We start from the raw sequence: 16,927 nt of genomic DNA on the forward strand, positions 1-16,927 counted from the left end.
TGCACTCACTCACCGAATCACACACAACAATATGTTTTATAACACCAAGTTACTAGTGCGTTTACATATTATCAATGTGCAACCAATTTGCAAGATACAACTCACACATCTCGGTTTCAAGAATATAAGATGTTATTGTCTCACCAATCACTCGTGATACAATTCATGGAGTGATCCAAGTGAGCGTGGGTTTAATCCAATGCTCAAATCATATTCATAAGAACTCATGAACGTTGTAGCAAACATTTGCTTATGTCTAATACTCCTCTAGACAATCCACACACCAATTCACGACAGTCTTCATTCATATCTACTTCCAACATATGAACGACTGTGACCCGTTTGAATAATTCTATTATTCTTAATAAACTCAATTATTCTGGAAGTCAAAACATGCAAATGTGAAACACAAGAATAATACTAATCCCATATGGCCTCAAAGCTTTGAGTGTAAATAAAACTCCTTTTATTTATCACCATATCGATTACTCATTATTTGTCGTTTCGGGCAATCAACTTCTTACTTGAATTATTACACTTGTCCCATGCTCTTAGCATGCACACAATGTTTACCTATGGTTCTTACTTTTGTTAAGTAGATCAAATTGAACACATTTCCAATCATTCTCATTTCACAACTCCAAATCCTTTTTCATAAGTGTGAGAATATCAAATTCTTGTTACTTATAAAATATGCTAGATTCTAACATTTTATGCAATGATCATTTCGTAATGTCACTGCACCAAAGTCACAAAGACTATTGCCAATGATATTACAAAGTCCTCTATCAGACATTGTTACAAGACAATTCCTTAGATATGATGTCTCTCACTCAAAGTACATTCCTTTGAACATCCTTTTGCATAAAAGTTTCTAATCTAGACATAGATTTTCAATATTCAATTTCCAATATGGACACGCTTCCATATTTTCCATATGACAACTCATTCTTAATAGAATCTTATCTATTCGTAATGATGTCGATATGGTCCATCCAATATGGAAACATTTCCATAATTTCCATATGATACTTCCAACTACTCACAAGCGACCAATCCTCGTCGAACTTTGGATTGTCCTTTGATAGTTGTTTAATTATTTTAGTCAAAACAGATTCTTGTTCTTTTTCCCTCTAAACGCGCTAGACATTTGGAAAAATTTTAGAACGGTCAAACATTAAAGCATTTGCAATCGATCCTATACCCGAAGCGTATGGGACACGATGCATAATGTTTTATTTGCTATGTTTTCAAAATTCGAATTGTGAAGAGGAATGCCGTAATCATAATCGAAATTTTAAGAACACACTATGTACCCTTGACTAAATTTATTAACATTTCTCAACCTAAGCCTTTATATTTGAAATGAAGCATAATATTATCTCCCTTAATTATAGCAAAACAACTTTACAACCCTTACGACTTTGCAAGGTATAACTCTTGTTTTCTATAATTAATATTGCCAACTTGCAATACGTGCCTTAATAATCATATAATCATAACATTTATGGTCCCACTATCATGATGATTATTATAAAACATAACACTTATGCTCCTACTAGCTTCGACATGTATTAATAAACATCTTAACTTCCAGAAAGACAATACCTATTGAATTTCTTAAGTCCATGTTTCTAATACTTAATGCTTTGATAATCTTTTATCAAGGCCTCTTAAACTTATACACCTTTGCCTTAGATAGTTCATATGTGTGTCTAAACAATTAAGAGTAATTGCCAAACCTCACAATTCAAATCATGGAAAGGGATACCGTAACCATAATCGAATTCGAGAATGCAATTTTACAATCACTATCTTCTTAAAATCTTTCTTAGTGAAAGCATTTCCTCACAATCATATTCATGAAGGAGGAAATCTTATGACACTTAGATTTAAACGGTGTATTTGTTCCTATCCATGTGAATTTTTCAAAACCAAAGTTTACGACAAATTCAAACTCATATGGATCGAACTTTCTTAATCTTGATTTCTTGCCTTATGGTAGCACAGCTGCCCACCATGTCTTCCAAGTAGTTAAGCAGCTCACCCTTTCCTATCAATGTACCTTTCATTGATTAAGGTGCCTTGCCTTTTATGCGTTCAAAATGAGAACTCATAGAACTCACATGCATAATTAACTCGATTGGATTGGCACAAAAACAAAATAATGTCAACACGATAGGTTGTAAACTTCAACTCGTGTGCTAGTGATGATCGATAAGGTTTATTTGATTTGTTCTTGAAACCTTTCAAGACCATTAAGACTCCCACTGACTCCTTGACATATAAGATTCTCTTGTCAAAACATTTCTTGACAAACAAATATTCAAGAGTTAGTGTAGCTTTTATCAAAACTCTTCATAAATTGGTCCTAGTTGGTCTTTGTCTTATCCAAGACATCACAACTTTCCACATTTGATGAATGTTACAAACCTTTTTAATACTTTTCACTCAATGCACTACAACAAAATGAAGCTAATGCAACCCCACTAAAAGGTTGCATTAGGCCTTGTAAAAGTTGCAAAATGCCTAAAGCAACCTTTACCAAAGGTTGCATTAGGTAAAGTTGCATTAGATCTAAAGCAACTTTTTTCTTCGAAAATGCAACCTTTTTTGAGATAGTTGCAAATCTTTTTTAAATGCAACTTTTTTTATTGCAACGTGTGTTATGCAAAAGCAACCTTTTTAATACTCATATGTAACTTTTTTACACTTGGATGCAACTTTTTTTTTTTTTTTTAACTATTTTAGTTAGGAAAATGCAACTTTTCTTATAATCAAATGCAACCTTAATTATGTTTTCTAGTAAAGAATTGCAACCTTTCTATATGGCATATGCAATCTTTGTTATGTCTTTAATTGAAAAAAATGCAACCTTGTTTATAGTCAAATGCAACCTTGTTTTTGTGATTTTTCTAATTTCAATGCGATATTTTTTTTCCTAATCATATAGACGCCACATATGTTTACTACATTGCTACAAATATAAATTACTACTAAAATTACACCTTAAAAATAATAACATAAATATATTATATAATTTTATGGTCTCCTTTGACATATCTAAATTCAAAATAACAACCATAAATCAAAGTCAACACAAAGTTGTCAACTATAATCACAAAAAAATAATTAAAAACATTCTAGATGTGTCTTAAACATAGACGATAAATCATATTAGCAACTATCGGCCTTCTCGAGGTTGTTGTTCCGCTAACTTTCGCATCATGGCTTCAAGGTTTTCTTGCTGTTTTTTAATATCTATTTGCATAGCTTCTAATTCGGCCTGCTTTTTTTTTCATGGTCCTCTTAAATCTCTTTTCGCATTTCAATCAACTCATTTCTTTCAACTTCATTTGCTTTGAATGATTCCATAAGTCCCGTCGGAATCATGTATGATGCATCACCACCACCCACTTTTTTTTATCAATCTATTAGTAACGCCTCTACCATAAAGTCGACGGTATCCATCATTCTCTTTTTTCATCACAATCATATAAGGATCTATGGCATCACTTTCATCTTCTAGATGTTCATACTTCTTCATTTGTTCCTACAAGATTATTAAAAATGAATAGGATAATTTTACTAAAGCATCTACCATTAAAAAGTTGTTTATATTGTAAAAAAATTGCATTTAAATGCAGAAAAGAACAATTTTTTATTGTTTAAATGACAACTATTTGATGTCCAAAAATCTGCTATCAAAAGACTGTTTTTATGTAAAAAAAACAGCATTTTGACATCTAAAAAAACTGCATCTTAAAACATTTTTTTTTTCGTGTAAAAGACAGCTATTTGATGTCCAAAAATCTGCTATCAAAATAGTGCTTTTATGTAAAAAAAAAACTGCATTTTAGCATCTAAAAAAATTGCATTTTAACATCTAAAAATTTGCATTAAAAACAATTTTTTTATTTTGTAAAAGACAACTATTTGATGTCCAAAAATCTGCTATCAAAATACTGTTTTTACGTGTAAACAAAAAACTGCATTTTAACATCTAAAAAAACCGCATTTCAACATATAGGAAATTGTATTTTAACATATAAAAAATTCCAATTTAATGTCTAAAAACTGCAATTTAACGTCTAAAAAGATAGTTTACTATTAAAAGGGAAAATTATTGTAAAATTGAAATATAAACTTACAATTTTATTTGCCGTGTCATCATATGTATCGACATATACATGCCCATCTGTCCTTTTACGTGTACGTTCAAACATTTGACTTAGAGTTGGGAATTCCTTGTTTGGATCTTCATTTTTCTATACACATGATAACATAAATATCAACAAGAAAGTATCAAAATGTGGGAAAATATAAACACAAATCACAAGCAAAAAGAAGACATTAATTACCATTTCGTCACGAATTCTAGCAAAACTTTTTGGACCAGCCGTGTGCATATTTTTTAGAGACTTGCGTATTTCTTTTGCCCGCAAACAACGTTTCTACACACACATTAATATATAAAACTCCATTGACCAAATACACCTAAAGACAAATCAAATATTAACAAACACTAGTAATAAAGAAAATGTTTTTGAAATTACCGCCACATCTTTTTTATTCCATAACACTAATAGTTTTGAGAACTCTTCTTGAGGAATTCATTCAGGTCGATTCTTCCATCTTGTTTTATTGTCCTTAAATTGATAGAAGTGTTTTTTCTTGAACCTACATTTGTATACCTTATACAAATTTCCAATTGTCCTAAGAACCCAAGTTTTAGCATCATTGGGCACATCATATTTTCCCTTAAAAAAATTAGTAATTAGTAAAAAGAAAGGAAAATAAAAGAGGATAGAAGAATAAAGCTACCTAAAAACTTACCAATACATACTCCCATATCTTATCTTTATGTGGAACTTTGTGCCATGAAGTACATGTCAATGGTGCATAACTATGGGTACGAGCTATTGTACCCAAAAACCGAGAGAATTTTCCTACTACATCCTTCCCCTCTATTATCGGTCCAACGGGTTGTCCATATTCATTACATATAATGACCTCACGTTGATTAACATTTCGTGTGTGAACGGCATGTAACATTGTTGGTCCTCTTTTCTTGGGTGTAGAAATTACTACATTCCAACATAGAATTATATATATATATATATATATATATATATATATATATATATATATATATACACATTTAATTTGAAGAAATGAGATGATATAAATTGATTACTTACTTGATATATTCATCAACTTGTGCACAATCAGAATTGAATAAGGCATAACGATGTGCTTGTTCCCTTAAAATAAGATCTAAAGTTATAAGCTTCCCTTTTCTTCGCTTTTTACCTCTAATAGGATGACCCTTATTGACAAATATTGGTCCACCAGACTCATGTTCTTCATCCATATCATCGACATCTTTTGAACCCCTATTAAGTCTTGTTTTTACTCCATCATGCATATAGCGTGAGCAAAAAGTCAAACATTCTTCAATCAAATATCCTTCTGCTATGGATCCCTCTGGACGACTCTTGTTTCACACATATGACTTCAACTTGCATAGGTATCTTTCCATAAAATACCTCCATCTATATTGAACAGGTCCTCCAAGTCTAACTTCGTTTACTAAGTGGATAGGTAAGTGCACCATTATGTCAAAAAACGTTGGCACAAATATTTTCTCAAATTCACACAATATTTGAGTTATTTCTAATTGTAATCTGTCAAGTTCCTCGGGCCTAATTACCTTGCTACACAAAATACGAAAAAAACCACCCAACCTAATCAATGGGATTGCAACATGCTTTGGTAATGATTTTCTCACTGCAACTTGAAGCAAGTAATGCAAAAAGATATGAGCATCATGACTCTTGTAACCCGAAAATTTCTTTTCTGAAGAATTAACACATCGGGAAATATTAGATGCACATCCATAAGGCAACTTTGCTTCCTTCAAAACACGACAAAAAATTGCTTTCTCCTTTGATGACATTGAAAAACATGCGTTGTGGAATATAACATTCTCACCGTCTTCAGAAAGTTCTGGTTGAAGTCGTTCTTTAATGCCCAACTCCAAAAGGTCAAATCGAGCTTTTACATGATCCTTTGACTTTCTACTAATATCCAACACTGTCCCTACCACATTATCAGTTAGATTTTTTTCGATATGCATCGGATCAAGATTATGTCGGCATTCAATAAATTTCCAATAGGGCAATTCAAAAAATATTGACCTCTTTTTCCATGGGCAATTGCTATCATTTTTTTTCTTTTGTGTCTTCCCAAAGATATTTTGAAAGCTAGACAACTCTCTCAAAGCTGCATCTCCTGATAGGGGTTTTGGAGAAGGTCTTTTTTCAGTTTTACCATTGAAAGCACTTTTATTACGTCGCCATGGATGTAGAGCATCTAGAAACCTGCGATGATCCATATAGCATGTCTTCTTACTATGCTTCAGTTGGAGTGAACTGGTTTCATGATTACAACATGGACATGTGAATTTTCCTTTAGTTTTCCACCCTGACAACATGGAATAAGCCGGGAAATCACTAATTGTCCATGTTAAGGCTGCATACATTCTAAAGGTTTCATCTTTATATTTATCATATGTCTCTAACCCATCAACCCATAATTCTTTCAGCTCCTCAATTAAAGGTTGCAAATAAACATCAATGTTATTACCTGGTGAGTCAGGTCCAGGAATTAACAAAGACAACATAAAGTATTCGGGTTTCAGTGACATCCATGGAGGTAAATTATAGTTAACTAATACCACAGACCAAGTGCTATGAGCAATGCTCATTGTTCGAAATGGATTAAATCCATCACTTGATAACCCTAACCTTACATTTCTAGTTTCTTTTGCAAATTGAGGATACAAAGAATCAAATTTCTTCCAGCTTTCCCCATCCGCAGGATGTCGTAAGTTTCCATCATTAGGACGTCCTTTGTCATGCCACGTCATATATTTAGCTGTTTCAGAGCACATGAAAAGTCTTTGGAGCCTTGGTTTTAAAGGAAAATGCCACACAACCTTAGCAGGAATATTTGAAGATTTTTTGAAATGCTCATTGACATGCTTGCTCGCTTGTTTCTCATCCATTTTTTTCCACTTAGAGGTATGATAGACATGGCAGGTATCGTCTTCTTCATGATCCTTCCAGTATAGCATGCAATCATTCGGACATGCAGGAATCTTTTTGTAATCAAGCCCCAAATCCTTCACGATATTTTTAGCTTGTGTAAAACTAGCAGGAAGTTTTGCCTCAGGAATCACCTCTTGAAAAAGTGGTAATAGATCATTAAATGCTACATTACTTAGCCCATGAAGCGTCTTGTAGAGAAAAAGTCGGATGATGAAAGATAGCTTTGTGAAATTTTTACAACCTGGGAACAACTCTTGCTTTCCTTCTTCCACCAGTTTATAGAACTTTTTGGCCTCTTCATTTAAGCCTTCTTGCACCATACTTATTTCTTCTGCCACATCTCTAAACCTATCATGCAATAATTCATCAAAATTGTCATGCATACCAGCTCCATCATCGTCTATGGCGATATTAGACATAGATTGTGAGGATTTTTCTCCATGAAAAACCCATACATAGTAGTTTTCTACAAACCCATACCCTTTTAAATGGTCAAATACTTTATCCCTTCGATACCAATAGCGGTTCTTACATCGTTTGCAAGGACAACAAATTTGACCACCCTTTGCTACCTTAGCAAACGAGGCATTAAGAAATTCAATGACACCAGATTCAAACTCAGCTAACCGTCTAGGTAAATACATCCAATCTCTAACATTACCCATGTCTCTCATACCCTGAAGTTAATAGAAACATTAAACTATAGTAAAGAGTAAAGATCTACTAGTTAGAAGCCAAATTGTTTATTGGTTAAGAAACATCAAAAGAACCTAGACGGTTTCAAGTTTGGCTTTTGGAAGTTTTAAGATATTTATTATGGGTTAACACAATAAATAGTAATGTGTATTTATTATCAATGGAGTTTCACCAAATTTTGTATTCTAATCAAATACTTTTATTTTTATCCTAAAATAGTTTGCTGCAAGAACACTAATCGCCACTGCAAAACTATCAATCGCCACAGCAAACTATCGAACAAATAAGACTACTGAAAAAGAATTATGCTCCGCTTAACAATATTACAATCATTTATTAACGATTCCTTTTATATTATTATTATTATTATTATTATTATTATATTAAAAATTAAACTATACAATTTTTTAGTAAATCGGTTAAAAACTACAAGCATTTGGTAAATATCTTTTGTAAATACTAGTTCTAATTTTAAAATTCTAGAAACAAAATAGTAATGTATTCAAAGTGTTGACCAAGGGGATTTCTAGGAACAACAGATAACAAGGGAAAAAGGAATAAAATCAAAAGAGGATGTGGTGATTTTCATCGAGGTATATTTGTAATATTATATCCTATTCATGTAAAATAAATTATTTTATTTGTTTGTTCTATAAGGTGCTTCTAAATTACTCTATTTCTGTTAAAGATATAAGCTAGACTTATCAGGTAACGATTCTTGTTAACAACAACTACAAGATGGAAGTTAATGTGCTTATCTCTCCAAGAGTTTTACCGGTTCTGACAAAGAGTTATGATGGTTCTCCTGAACCGTTGTGATCATTAAGAAGTACCCATTACGGGGTATATATGTGTAGTTATCTTATGTAAATGTTGTTGATATTTGATTAATAAAAATTCTATTTGTTTCCTGCACAATATCTCCTTTTATCTTCTTGTTTAGATATGCTTTCTCCAACAATTTCTATGTTCTGTAATATCATTTGTTGTTAAAAGCAATCCAATATCTCCTTCCATACTGTTGGTATCATTCTTGACCAAATTATTTTAACAAACCTCTGTTATGTTCTTCACCCAGATATCATTAAGTTCACACTTAGGTCAAGCTGCTGTATCTGCTGCCAATGTAATGAAGGAGTCTATAATCTTGTTTTCTCCAAAAAAAAAGAAGGAGAAAAAGTAAGATATTTTGAATGGTTTTACTGATATGGAAGTTTGTATCTGTTTATATTAATGACATGTAGTAGCTAAAGCTAAAGATTAATGAGGGATACTCTTCATTTTTTTTTTCAGGTTGAACATCTAGTGACTGAGATGATTTTGGTCCAGATCTTGTAGAATGGCAAATCCGTGTTGCTAATGGAGAATCAATCCCGTTTGGTCAACCACAGATTCCTAAATCAGGTCAATTTGTGCTTTCAATATATTTTTCTTCTTATATTTTATTATAGATTCTTGCATGATAAGATGGAAATGGAATTTAAGATTCCATTCCATGGGTGTTTTGAAATTTGAATCCTTCATATATTCATGGAATTTATTTTCAACGAATTTTATTCAATTCCTTCCCTTTTTTTTGTCAAGCCCTCAATATGTATGTATGCTTGCATTTACTTTGAGTCTATGTTTCCATATAACTTTATTGCAATTTGTAGGGCAAGCCTTTGAAGCTCAAATATATGCTGAGAATTTGGCAAGAGTATTTCTGCCAGCAACCAGAGTTCTTAACGTTATATTTTTGACATCAACTGGAATCCAAATTGAATAATTTTTATCATCCTATAAGAAATTCAAGATTGGCATTTAAGTACAACAGGGTTTATAATCGGCTGTTAGATAGGGTTGGAATGCAGTCATGTGAGCACGGGTGGAATGGCTGGAACCAAATCATGTAAATGGAACGGAATCATATGTGAATAGGGTGGAATCTGATACATGTATAGGTGTATAAGTGATCAAGTACAGTTGTATGGTGTATTAGATGGTTGTATGGCATACTTTCAACCGTATTAGATTAACATGTATATGCACAGTAAAACATTAAACAAACAACTTTGAATCAATTAGCATCGCTCTGAAGCGAAAATCTATTGAATTATATTAAGTAGAAGAGTAATTTGAGAAAAAAGGTACAGGGTCATACCTGGTTTGGGTAGACGGACTTAATCAAGAAGCTTTGATGAAATTGGCAATTAGATGAGGGTATTCTGCCTCTTGGCACCTGTGGAAGAATAATCGAGAGTAGAGAAAAGATTTAGCAAGTCAAATCATAGAGACGAAATAGCTTGGAATCGATTAGGTTAAATAAAGTTCCAGTTAGCTTTTGTCGCTTGCCTTGAATTTAGAGCAGGTATGAAGATAACTAAGCCTTGGAGCCTTCAATGGTGTTAATCGAAACTTTGGAAACGAGATGAACAGTGCCAATGAATGGCACTGTGAGCCTGCTACCTTCAATGGCAGTGATTGCCTGATTCGCGAGTTAGGGTTGAAAGTAATATGATGTCGGTGGAAAGATCGTATGTAATTGTGTATACCGTGCTTTTAGTTGAAAAGTCAAGTATTGAAAAGTATAGTATGATTTAGTTAGAGGAAAACAAAAAAATAGCGGGAATTGAAATAAAAGATTATTTATTGAGAGGGAAATGAAATTAGATAAGATATGTAAATGAAATTTTATGAAAATAAATGTACGAAAAATATATTTAAAAAAATTTGAAATTTATTTGATAATAATAATTATTATCTTGGATATTATATTTAAATTATATATGGAAGTGGTTTAATTAAATTTTGGTTATTTTATTTTATAATTTAAATTGCAAAATGATAAAACATGGACCTTTACACTAAAAATTGCATTTATGTTTTAACAATGCAACTTTTGTAATAAAAGTTGCAATTTTTAATAAAATTTGCAACCTTTGAGCAAAAGGTTACAATGTTAAATATAATTTGCAACTTTTTTTAAAAAAAGTTTCAATTTTTAATATAACTTGCAACTTTTATAAAAAAGGGTTGCAGTAAATCTTTTAATGCAACCTTTTTGTTGGACATGAACTTCTTTATAATCAAATGCAACTATTATCAAGAGGTTGCATCTAAAAGGTTGCATTAGATTCATTTTGTAGTAGTGATGTCACAATCTTAACTTTAAGACTTGTTATTGGAACGAAGTATGATTGACTTCTTGATTTAACCATTTCTTCAATTCTTGATTCCTCTTCTCAGACATACAATTGTACTAAGACTCACTTAGAGGATCAATTGAGATATGGTTCTTAATCATTAAGACCTATCATAAAGCATAAAAGGTACTCTCCCTTCTTCTTAGAATGGAGAAACTTTTATCTTTCTGCCTACTTGATTCTTCTTATTCGTTCTGCTATTGATTTAAACCTTTTCAATCAATTCTGAATTACACTTAATCTTATAAGTATAATCATATTTACTAAACCTTTAGTAAATCATGACGAATATCTTTGTTACTCTTATGGTGGACTTGATCAACACGCAACTTTGTGTATTCGATCTCCTAGTCCTTCACTTGACACTTTGTCAATGAATTAGTCTAATTTCCAAATATGAAATTTCTCATTCATCGTGCAACCAAGTTGCATGATTCCAAGTTTCTGTCCAATTGAAACTTGGGCGATGAGAAACTCTCCCTATTTGGTAAATTCTCGACTTTCCATAAATAACATAATATGAACCAAATCCATTATTGCTAATATTCAAACATCAATTTTTCATATACGCCATTGCAAGGATAAATAAATATTATAAAATCAAAATTTATTTTATTGCGGAAAAATTTGTCCTTACAATGCAATTCATTGAAAAACTATGCTAATACATCTTTCTTAGCAATTTAATTCTAACTCTAAGTAGTAGCTCAAGAATCTAATCTTCGAGAAATGCGATCGAAATCCATTCCTTCACGGTTAGATTCTGCTCACTTCTTCCCTTAAGCTTCCTTTCTTTTCTTCGATCCTACAAAACATCAATTGCAATCTTATCACATTATGTATTAAGAATCTAGAATAGAAGCTTAAAAGAGTTAGTTAATGGATTTTACCTATATTAGAGCCATACGTTTCTACTCTCCCATCTCTTAGATCTCTTAGGTAAATGGGGCAGCTTCGTCTCCAATGCCCTTTCTCTTGGCAATAAAAGCAGATTGACTCTCTTGGAACAGGATATGGAACTACTTCAGACATTGGCTTTCTCTTATGATCAAACTTTTCGATCATAGCATGTCTTTCGTTCCCATTGTCTATATCCATAGAGGTCTTGAAGACAGATTCACCAATCAACTTTGCTTTTCTATTGCGCCAAACCATTGCTGATTCAGCAGCAATAAGCATATAGGTGAGATCTATAAGGGTCACGTCGCGGTTCATCATATAGTACTCTTTTACGAACTCACTATATAAGTTAGGAAGTGATTGAAGAACCCAATCAACAGCCATTTCCTCACAGACAATGGATCCCAACATTCTTAACCTTTCAATGTGTGACTTCATCCCTAGGACGTGTGCACACACCGGCTTTCCATCTTTATGTTTACTTGCCAAAAGGGCTTGAGTGATCTTGAACTTTTCAAGTCTTTAAACTTGTGGGTTAGGGAGAATAATTGGAGGAGGAGGAGGAAGTGAAGTATGATCTCTTGTTCCTTGATCGAATCGTGGAATATCATCTTCATGTGGAATGCTTGTTCCACGGGATTTGAGAAAACCATAGTTGTCGAACTTTGACATCTACAATACGGGAGAAAACGAATTCAAGTTAATTGATTGATTGAGTCCTTAGTAAATCACCCAAATGAGATACTAAGGCTAGGACCCAACACAATATTCTACAACTCGGGAGAGGGATGCCGTAACCCAAATTGCAGAACATTTGAAGGTAAGTGAATGACGATTCACTAATTTCCACCACGAAAAACGAAAAAGAATTTAAGTTTTAAATCTATGAAAACTCCTAGATCCTTTGAAATTCATTGAACTTTCAATGGCATGTTTAAATCTCGATATGCCCCTCTTGTTTGTGACTGGGATGCCGAGGATCACAAAGCGGGTGTGAATAACCATGCAAACTTACATGGTGCCATCACATGTTACAGTCACCTATTCGATGTGCCGGTAAACCACACACGCTCCACCGAACTATGACAAACATTGAGTCACCCTTTTCTACCTTTGCTTAGAACCATTTAGTGTGCCGGTAAACCACACACGCTCCACTAACGTCTTCGCAAGGACACAAAGTGTAATTTCATGGAATTGCATCAATTCACTTTTCCTAAGTAACTAAGATTGGGAATTTGAAAAACATTTAGTTACTTTAATAATTCATTATACTTATAATGGAAGGTTTCGTCCTATCCTACCCGTTCGACTAACGACCCTCCACTAGTCAAGAGTGCGGTGGGTAAGAGTGGATACACATTCAATCGCCATTTTATAGGCAATTTCCTTAAACACCCCTTATAGACCAGCTTCGTGAATGAGGCCTACTAACGGTAAGACTGACTTTTACTCATATATATATATATATATATATATATATATATATATATATATATATATATATATATAATGTTAGACTTTTAATGTTATATATAGTATAGGGTGTATTTTACACTTTTAAAATACTAGGTGGTCTAATTTAATAATTATACTTTTAATTTAATTAAATTGTATACCTAAACTTTTATGGATTTATTAAACTTGTTTTAATTATACACCTTAATTAATTAATAAAACCATAAGGGAGTGATTTGAACTTTTCAAAACATTACTAGGGTTTTAGAATTTAACATTCCTAATTAAACTTTTAATCAACTTTTAAATTCCAAAACTTGAGGGCAAGTTTTGAAACATTTCAAAATATTAGGGTTTAGAATTTAAGAGTACATCAAATTAAACAATTAATCAAAATTTAAATTCCAAAACTTGAGGGCAAGTTTTGAAACCTTTTTCAAAACATTAGGGTTTTAACTATTTAAATTTCAAAACAACAAAACGTTTGGGTTCAAATTTAAACTATAAAACCTAAATGGGAAAATATGAACCTTTTCAAAGCACAGGGATCAAATAACAAATAATCTAAATTAACATTTAATCACATAATTATTCATATTTGATTTATATAATGATTTCTTGCAAAACATTTTACCAATTTAATCAAAATAATTAATCAATTATCACATAAGGAAACAAATATTTTATTAATTGATAAATATCTTCAATTAGATCAAGAATATACTCATATATATCAAAAAATCGGATTTATATTGATCTAATGTGATAAGGCAACTTTCCATAAGCAAAAACAGCAAGAAATCGCGAAGGTAGCCCCATCTGGCGAGTTGACTCGTCGAGTCAAGCTTGGACTCGTCGAGTCTGCATGGACTCGGCGAGTTCAGCTATGGACTCGGCGAATCCAGCCTCCAGAAACCAAAAAAAAGAATTTTTCAAACATATCAAGCATCAATACAATAGAAACCAGTCTAGTCTCTGATACCACTGAAGGGTTTTGGTCCAACGAACATCCTATGTGCTCATACAAACCCTAATGCTTGGATCTAGGTTTCTCTATTGTACATGCAAGTTATCCAAGACTATAAACCCTAATTCTAGCATACAAGTAATCATATTAACATGATAATAGGTTTATAATATTATCTTGATTGTTATGTAGCAATAACAATCCCAAATCTCCTTTGTATTGACTTTGGAAGGCTTAGAGTCACAAGTGTCACTCCTCTAATGGTTCACAAACACCATAAGCAAGAGGATGAAGAGGAGAGAGGATGGAGGCTACCAAAACCGTGTGGAAACTCTAACAAGAAGCTTAGCCACGTTTTTGGTCCTTAAGGGATCTATATATAGTGAGGCTATTAGTGTTATCTAACAAGGAAACTCTAATTTGGATGCTTAAGCCCTAAGCAACCCATGGAGCCCTTTCCTTAAGGCCTTGGACGATTTCATATGGGCTTCCCCCATAGAATTCGTCCACCTTATAATAAAAGGCAATCCATGGCCCAAATTGCAATTACCTTATAATTACAATTCCAGTCCCTTAAGTTTAATTAATCTATTTTAGTCACAAAACTATTTACTAATTAATTCTTGACTAATATTAATTAAACAATATGATTTCTCCTTTAATATATTATTCTTATAATATATTAATAAATCATATTTAATCATTTCTCTCCATAATTCATCCTATCAAGTTGCTTTGGTGAAGGCAACCCAAAAGGACCTTGCACCATCGGGTCAAGTACATACCAAAATAGTTATGGACTTAGACACTAATCCAACAGTATTGGAGGTAATAATATGTTCTTGAAGCTTTTGTACACCTAGATCTATCATTTTTGGGGTTTTGGGGCATAAATAAGGTCCATCTCGAGTTTAGAGTTAGATCTGAGGATGCTACCTTAGATCTAGGGTGGTAATGATCCAAGAAGCCATAAAGTCTATGCTCATGAGTTTTTGGTGAAGTTCCTTTGTCCCAAAACCTAGCCCTAGAGCGTTTTAGGCTTAGATCTCTTGGGATTCATGTAAAGGTTGCCACTTTACATGATGGAGGGTCCGAAGAGGAGTAGATATATGGATTGGAATCCCTGCATGGTTCGGAAAGCCACTGCGTGGGTTAAGAACTGGAGATACTCGGCGAGTCGCATGGGTGGACTCGAATAGTTGGATGAACATAGGCATAAACTCGACGAGTTGGAAGAACAACTCGGCGAGTCTGTTGAAGATTTCCTTGGACTCGACGAGTCTGTTCTTGGACTCGGCAAGTCTGGTCGTGGAGTCCTAACCTTTTCTGGTTGAGCTGTGAATCGGTGAGTCGAAGGATGACTCGGTGAGTTGAGCATGAAGGGACTCAGAGTTTGTTGGACTCGGTGTGTCTTGGGGCGTGTCGGCGAGTTGAGTCGTGGATTGGGAGTTTCTGAGTATAGGGACTCGGCGAGTCAACGGGGTGACTCGGCGAGTAGAGTCACACAGGAAGGTTGACTTTGATTGAGGACTTTGACCTTGACCAAGGGTTGACCAGTTGATTTCCAGGGGTATTTTGGTAATTGTTGTCATATAATTAGTTTAATGTTTTAGTGTTGACCAGTGGGGGAGTTTGTGTCCATGATTGGAGCAACGTGATCTTATTTCTTCAGCCGACAGTTGCAGGTGAGTTATCCTCACTATATCAACAGGGTCTAAGGCACCAAGGCCGGCCCTTTATCGGATTGGAATCCGGGTATCTGTTTGATATGTTATTGCTTGCTATGTATGTATCTTGGTTATTAGGATGGTGTATGTTAGAGACCTGGTTAAGGTCGGTATCCTGGTATATAGGATGGTGCTATGCTAGTGACCGGTTAGGTCGGTATCCTGGTTAGGATGTTGTTATGATATATGATCTGCTAGATCGGTTTGATTAGATGTGAATAGTTATATGATTATATGTTTATGTGCACATGGTTGTTGGACTGGGGTCGGGTTGAGGTGGGTCCTGCTTTATGCTGAAGGCCAACATACCCCGGGCGGACCGGTTAGACCGAAGGCCCAGCGAGCGGTCCGGATAGGCTGAAGGCCCCAAGAGGGCGGACCAGACATACGGAGGCTCGAAGAGTGGACCAGATAGACTGAAGGCCTAGTGCGGGCGGACCAGTCACACTATAGAATCGGAGGGAGAGTGAACCAGGTGTACTGAAGGCCCGGTGCGGGCGGACCAGTCACACTGTAGACTCGGAGAGAGAGAGAGAGAGTGGACCAGGTGGACTGAAGGCCCGGTGAGGGCGGACCAGTCACACTGTAGACTCGGAGAGAGAGTGGTCCGGGTGGACTGAAGGCCTTGGGCAAGCAGACCAGTCACACTGTAGACTCGATATGCATGGTTGTTCTGTTTATGATATGATATGTGTATGGTATTGAGGTTGGTATTTTGGGGGTAACTCACTAAGCTTTCGGGCTTACAGTTTCAGTGTATTGTTTCAGGTACTTCAGGAGACCGTGGCAAGGCTAAGGCGTGATTGTACCGCTCCTCAGTTTTAGTTGATGTTTTTGGGATACTCTGATAATAAATGAATTGAAAACCTTTTTGTAATAACT

At 34.1% G+C, this 16,927-nt stretch overlaps 1 protein-coding gene across 3 annotated transcripts; it reads right to left on the reverse strand.

Annotated features, from left to right (window-relative positions):
• Window positions 1–3,011: 3,011 nt before the first annotated feature.
• LOC145051777 (uncharacterized) lies at window positions 3,012–8,092 on the reverse strand. Of its 3 annotated transcripts, XM_078999595.1 has the most exons (6): window positions 5,202–8,092; window positions 4,837–5,087; window positions 4,557–4,760; window positions 4,362–4,454; window positions 4,152–4,268; window positions 3,012–3,553 (listed from the first exon to the last, which is right to left on the reverse strand). In XM_078999595.1, exon 1 carries the CDS (start codon window positions 7,784–7,786, stop codon window positions 5,504–5,506), a length of 2,283 nt encoding a protein of 760 aa, XP_078855721.1. In that variant the 5' UTR covers window positions 7,787–8,092; the 3' UTR covers window positions 3,012–3,553; window positions 4,152–4,268; window positions 4,362–4,454; window positions 4,557–4,760; window positions 4,837–5,087; window positions 5,202–5,503. The 3 variants fall into 3 exon arrangements, with proteins under 3 accessions (XP_078855721.1, XP_078855720.1, XP_078855722.1); XM_078999594.1 differs by having other exon boundaries at window positions 4,362–4,760; XM_078999596.1 differs by lacking the exon at window positions 3,012–3,553 and having other exon boundaries at window positions 4,151–4,268; window positions 4,362–4,760.
• Window positions 8,093–16,927: the final 8,835 nt, after the last annotated feature.

Source organism: Lactuca serriola, chromosome 5 (assembly GCF_051521515.1).
Source record: "Lactuca serriola cultivar US96UC23 chromosome 5, Lser_US96UC23_V15, whole genome shotgun sequence".
NCBI classification, from domain to species: domain Eukaryota; kingdom Viridiplantae; phylum Streptophyta; class Magnoliopsida; order Asterales; family Asteraceae; genus Lactuca; species Lactuca serriola.

What these genes read in the sequence shown, in the direction of transcription:
- LOC145051777 (XM_078999595.1), bottom strand. Translation starts at nt 7,786, where the DNA reads ATGAGAGACATGGGTAATGTTAGAGATTGGATGTATTTACCTAGACGG.